The 6,864-nt window shown below is 34.9% G+C and overlaps 1 protein-coding gene across 2 annotated transcripts; it reads right to left on the bottom strand.

Annotated features, from left to right (window-relative positions):
• Positions 1-62: 62 nt before the first annotated feature.
• LOC108673208 (serum response factor homolog A) lies at positions 63-2,057 on the bottom strand. Of its 2 annotated transcripts, XM_047880096.1 has the most exons (3): positions 1,636-2,057; positions 1,251-1,424; positions 63-742 (listed from the first exon to the last, which is right to left on the bottom strand). In XM_047880096.1, exons 1-3 carry the CDS (start codon positions 1,783-1,785, stop codon positions 716-718), a joined length of 351 nt encoding a protein of 116 aa, XP_047736052.1. In that variant the 5' UTR covers positions 1,786-2,057; the 3' UTR covers positions 63-715. The 2 variants fall into 2 exon arrangements, with proteins under 2 accessions (XP_047736052.1, XP_018016488.1); XM_018160999.2 differs by having other exon boundaries at positions 63-1,424; positions 1,636-2,052.
• Positions 2,058-6,864: the final 4,807 nt, after the last annotated feature.

Below are 6,864 nucleotides of genomic sequence, written 5' to 3' on the forward strand. Positions count from 1 at the left end.
CGTAGTGCACATTTGGCACACCAGCAATCAAATCTTGACCTTCTTGAAAAATAAAAATAAAATACAATTATATTCTGTAATATAGCATTTTTACAATCGTTAATAGCCAGATAATGGACATTAGTCAACACCTAATAAAGTAAATTTACAACGAACGTATTATACATTATTATATAGAAATATATAATTATTACGCATTCGCTTGGAAACACGATTATTCTGCAATTTTAAAAGCCAAAGTTTGTAGTAGGTATTAGTTTACAATCGATTCTATGCATACATTATTATCATCATTGTAGACAAAAGATCATCCGTATCCTCTACCTCAAATCTCAGTGGCATTGTCCACAAATGTAGTCCTGTTCACAATATTTCAAGTCCTGTTCACATTTTAATTGAGTCATAAATGCCTGCATTTACAACCCAACAGCTGCGATTGGGCAGGTTAATTCCTTTCTTTTCAAGAGCCAGCTAATTTTGACCAGCAAGTGTCAATTGATGCTAAACTAAATGCTGCACTAAAACATGCCAGCAAACTCCTCAACACTGCTTTCATCGCTGCTAGACGAATCCAAACATCCACGGGACTGAGAAAATTCCGTGAGCAGTAATCGAACACTAGAAACCAAGTCCTCTTTAGAAATGTTAGACATGAATTTCTTCACCATGCCTTGAATGTGGGATGGCAAATTGGAAATGCGCCCATCAGGGTGATTCATCCCAGCCGTCCAGCATCTCTCAGCTGAGGGTTTATAATAAAGTGTGATATTCAGAGCCGTCATAAAGGATTTGATATTCATCAACTTGACGTTTTTATCAGCAGTTGCATTATCAGAGTCTACAAAGGTTTTGTAAAATGGTAGTGCAAAGGAAATCATTTGGCGGTTCTTTGTACAAGATAAGCTATTCTTAATGAATTTTTCTGATGATAGAGTGGCAAATATATTGTCATGATTAACAAGATCAAATATCAAACTTTGAATTTGACGGAAACAAGAAGTGATGTCATCAAAAGAAGATTTAAGCATCAAATTTCTCAATCCCATATCAATGTGAATATAGTAAAACAACTCTTTTGGTTTTATTTGATAAAAATCAGTGTTTTGAATCTTGTTGATAGAAAACAAGGAAAGAGGCAAGCCAGTATTACGCATATCTTGTACATAGATATTACAGAGTATCATTTCAGGAGAAGAGCTGATCATTTCAGATCCCAATAGTTTGTTTAAAGTGACTTTATTTTCAGCTACTTGGCAGCGCTGAGTTGCTAAGCACAGCTCATGTGATGCAGTGTCAACAATAGCAAGAAAATCATCCTGTTGCTGTTGCTGCTGTTGTTGCTGCTGTTGCTGCTGCTGTGCCTGAAGGGTTGTGCTGAGCGCCTGTACATCACTGCATTGGAGCACAGCCACACTGACCGCCACCTGCCATATAAAAAAAATGTTCACACAAAATGAATAAAGGAAAAATTAGTGAATCCCAGAAATGTTTATTCAAATTGATGTCCACTTCAAGCAATTAGGCAACAAAGGCAATAAGAAAATGTGAACAAGATTTTAGCACCAAAACCACAAATTGTTAAATTATATATAACTGTAATTCAAGGCTAATAATTTGTAGACATCAGAGCCTCACCAGTTTCTGAATTTGTTGAAGTTGTTCCTCCAGCTGCTGAACATGGTTTTGCTTCTCATAGAAAATTTGAATGAGTTGTTCATGGTCATATGAGTTAAGACGGTTACTGGAAAGATAGTCATTCCTCAGGCGTTTGCCACGTTCAGCCATGATTCATTCCTTAAAATTTTGAATGAATTGAAGATGTATGGTAGTGAGTATGTTGATTAATCACAGGATAAGTTTGTACTTATTTTTTTTTTAATTTTCAAGAGAAAAAATCTGAAAGGGAACAAATGGAGTTGTGGAATCAATATACCGTACATACCTACATCAGAAATAATAGTATATATATAATTCTAGCTTTGAAAGGCGGTGGCAACGTGGCACACTGGCAATCTTCTGAGAGCCAACTAGCTTACATGGACACATGGAATATATTTAAGAGCATGAAAAATGGAATATACTGCCAAATGGGGTAACGAGGGATGGTTTTGAGCATTTTTCAATGATAACTTCTTACCATGAAACATTTCATGAACAAATTTTGGCTCATTTTAAAGCTCTTTGTGAGGGCTTTTGTATGGCATCTCCAAAAAATTCCATATGCTATTCCTGAGGTGCCAGATGCAAAATAAAAGCATCCCAAATTACATCTGGGAATGGGGTAATCTGGGACACTTGAAATAAAACTCAATTTTATAACATTTGAAGCATGCAGAGTGTCCTTATCCACTACTAACAGTACTCTGAAATCTTCCTCTTCCTTTTTAAAATATGTAGATGAAGAATAAGTGACATTTTCTTTGATTTTTACTTATTTTTACTTTATTGATATGATATTACCATATCCATACATTACTGTATTATTGATGTGATATTACCATATTCAAGGACTTGCCATTGAGCATCAACAGCAACCTTGTCCACTGCAAGCTTCATATCAGCAACCATATAGCATTTCTTCTGTATCTGTTAGCTTACAGGATGGCTTGTAATTTCATTCCATTTTAATTGAGTCAAGTGAATTCACTATAACAAAGAAAGATTGTAAAAAGTACCTGAAACAGAAAGGAACCATCAAACGGGGTAAAAAGGGACGGTTTTGAGCGCTTTTTCTTAACAACTTCTTACCGTGAAACATTTCAGAAACAAGTTTAGGCTCATTTTATAGCTCTTTGCGAGGGCTATCGAATGGCATCTTCAAAAAAATTCCATATGTTATTTGTAAGGTGCCAGAAGCAAAATAAAACCGTCCTGATTTACCCCTGGGAATGGGGTAATCTAGGACACTTGCAATAAAAGTTAATTTTAAAACCTTTGAAGCATGCAGAGTGTACTCTTCCATTACTAACAGTACTCTGAAGTCCTCCTCTTTCATTGTAGATGAGGTAGATGTAAAATAAATGGCATTTTCTGTGATTTTCACATGTTTTTACTCTATTGATATGATATTACCATATTCATTAATTACCATATTATTAATGTGATATTACTGTATCCATGGACATGCCATTGAGCATTGACAACGACCTTGTCCACTGCAAGATTCATATCAGCAGCCATGTAGCATTTCTTCTATATCTGTAAGCTTACAGGATGGTTTGTAATTTTGCACAATTTTAATCGAGTCTAGTGATTTCACTATAACAAAAAAGATCATGAAAAACATATCTGAAACAGAAAATAATGTTTTAGTGACAACCATCATGTTTTGAAGAAATAAATCATAGTTTAGGTCAATTTTTTTTCATTTTATGATGCCTGATGCACAATTCTATATATAGCATTGTATGTACAATTTTGTGACGACCGATGATGCACTAATTTTTCGATAAGTGAATTTTTTTCACCGAGCAAGGTAAATGTAATCACAATTTTTTGTTGTTAATCAATTTTTTGTTAACTGGAGCCTTTGCTAACTGAGGTTCTACTGTAAATGCATTTTTAAGGGTGTCCCTAATTACCCCGGGGGGTGTCCCTTTTTACCCCGTGGCACGGAAATGGCTGCCATTTTTTTTTTTTTGGAATGAGATAGGCAAATTCTGTCAATTACGTTTTCAAGCCAACACCTGGGTGCAACTTTTATTCAGTAAAATTTTTCAACACGGCAAATATTTTTTTTGCTCCAGACCTTAGCAGAGGTACTTTTCCAAAATCACACTTTTCACACTTTTTTTCGGCGATTTTTTAGAGATAGTAAATGTTTGATTTCTTGACTAGCTTCATACATAATAGATAGTAAAAATGTTGAAGTTTACGCCACTATTTTTAGTTTTGCAATATTTTGATTCGTTTAGCTGCTACATTATTTCTACGAAATGTGGGACGCGCGTCCCTATTTAACCCGCCTGTCCCTTTTTACCCCGTTTGACGGAATATTTTTGTGCCAACCATCATATCTTTTGGAGAAATAAATCTTTGTTAAGGTTAATTACTTTTCATTATAAGTTGCCTGTTGCACAATTTCATCTATGAAAATTCTATCTATGCACAATTTTTAAAAGACCGATGATGCATTAATTTGTCATTAAGTGAATTCTTTCTGGCTCAGTGAAGTGAGTGTAATAAAAATTTATAGTCGTTTGTTGATTTTTTCATTGAATGGAGTCTTTGCTAATTGAGGTTCTACTGTAAATGTGTTTTTAGGGGTGTCTCTTATAACCCCGTCTTGGGGAAATGGCCGGCATTTTTTTAAATAAGATATACAAATTCTGCCAATCACGTTTTTAAGCTAATACCTGGGGGCAACTTTTATGCAAGCAAAATTGTTTAATATGGCAAATATTTTTTTCACTACAGACCTTAACAGAGGTACTTTTCCAAAACCTCACTTTTCAACTTTTTTTAGGGATTTTTTAGAGGTACCGTCAACCGGGGCTACTCAGGATGGTTTTAAGTGTTTTTTGTTAATAACTTCTTACCATGAAACATTTCATAAACAAGTTTAGGCTCCTTTTATAGCTCTTTGCGAGGGCTATCAAATGGCATCTTCAAAAAAATTCCATATGCTATTTGTAAGGTGCCAGAAGCAAAAAAAGAGTGTCTCGAGTAGCCCCGTCGAACGGGGCTACTCGGGACACTTGGAATAAAACTTCATGTTAAAATATTTGAAGCATGCAGAGTGTACTCATCCATTACGAACAGTACTCTGAAGTCCTCCTCTTTCATTGTAGATGATGTAGAGGTAGAATAAATGACATTTTCTGTGATTTTTACTAATTTTTTCTTTATTAAAATATTACCATAAACATTAATTACCCTCAAATGGGGTGACTTTGGCTGCATTTTTTTTATTTCATTTTGCAAACAAAAATGGGGTCATAAATGCCAGGGTTGTAAAAGAGGTCATAAACGCTGGAGTGACTTTGGCCATTGTTTATGACCCCGCTCTTGTTTGCAAAACAAAATCGAAAAGGCAGTGGAAGTCACCCGGCGGCCAAAGTCACCCCAGTTGAGGGTACCATGGTACCGTCTTATTGATGGGATATTACGTACTGTATTATTGATGCGATATTACCATATCCATGAACATGCCATTGAGCATTTACAACAACCTTGTCCACTGCAAGCTTCATATCAGCAGCCTTATAGCATTTTTTCTGTATCTGTAAGCTTACAGGATGGCTTGTAATTTCACACCATTTTAATTGGGTTAAGTGAATTTACTATGAGAAAAATATAACTCAGTACTCACTGCAGTGAGTGACAGAGAGTGCATTTTCTCGTCGACAAAAACTTGAGGTCACGGACAGACAGACATATAGACATGGCAAGCACAATAGTGCATTTTTTCCATAAATGAGAAAATGTGCTAAAAAGATTGTGAAAAACATACCTGAAACAGAAAGGAATGTTTTAGTGACAACCATCATATGTTTTGGAGAAATAAATCATAGTTTAGGTCAATTACTTTTCATTCGATGATGCCTGGTGCACAATTCTAAATATGACATTCTATGCACAATTTTGTGATGACCGATGATGCACTAATTTTTCAATAAGTGAACTTTTATTTGCTCAGCAAGGTAAATGTAATCAACATTCTTTGTTTTTAATCAATTTTTCTCTTAACTGGAGCCTTTGCTGAGGTTCTACTGTAAATGTGTTTTTGTGGGTGTCCCGAATAGCCCCTGGGGGGGGGGGGGTTTCCCGAGTAGTCCCGCCGTGCTGAAATGGCCGCCATTTTTTTTTTTTTGGAATGAGATAGGCAAAATCTGTCAATTACATTTTCAAGCCAACACCTGGGTGCAACTTTGATGCAAGTAAAATTTTTTAATACGGGGAATCTTTTTTTTAATACAGACCTTTTCAAACTTTTTTCTACAACTACAAAACACTACAGAACTTTTCAAAATATCATTTTTCATCATTTTTTAGGAATTTTTCAAAGCTAGTGAATGTAGTATTTTTAAACTTCCTTTATACTACATAGATAGGAAAAATGTTGATGTTTACACCACTATATTTAGTTTTACAATATTCCAATTAGATTTGCTACTAAAACAGTTTTACGCCGTGTCGGAGGACTGTCCCGAGTTACCCTGCCCATCCCAAGTAGCCCCGGTTGACGGTACTAAATGTATGATTTCTTAGCTTGCTTTATGCTACACAGATAGTAAAAATGTTCAACTTTATGCCACTATTTTTAGTTTTGCAATACTTTGATTAGTTTAGCTGCTACAGCATTTCTACAAAATGTGGGACAACTGTCCCAATTTACCTGGCCCGTCCCTTATTACCCTGTTTGATGGTATAGAATATATACATGGAATAAGTAAGTGCATAAAAAAATAGCACTTCATGGGAAAAATAATACACACTATAAAACAGATTGACTTGTACCCCTTTGACATTTAAAAAAATAAAACCATAAACTTAGTCACAGGGTTGGCAATGATTAAATCATGTGATTAAATCACTTGATTTTTTTAAAAAATCATGATTTTTTTCATTTTTTCAATTTATTTGATTTTTTCATATACCTATTTAAATATATTGAGTGACAGTCTTTAATTTATATTGAGGTATTGTTATTCATGGTTTAGTATAAATGTACTATGAATGACAAATTGGTATATGAACTTGTTGCCTTTAGTGTGTATTAGGTTCCAATAAATTGAATGTTTTTGGTACAGAGGCATCAAGTGTGTAATACATTGTACAAAGCTAGCAGCTTAGCTAATTCTTATAAGGCTATAAGTAGTCTTTAACTATTTGACTACCATCAACCGGGGCTACTCGGGACGA

This window comes from Hyalella azteca, unplaced genomic scaffold (assembly GCF_000764305.2).
Source record: "Hyalella azteca isolate HAZT.00-mixed unplaced genomic scaffold, Hazt_2.0.2 contig4635, whole genome shotgun sequence".
NCBI lineage: Eukaryota > Metazoa > Arthropoda > Malacostraca > Amphipoda > Hyalellidae > Hyalella > Hyalella azteca.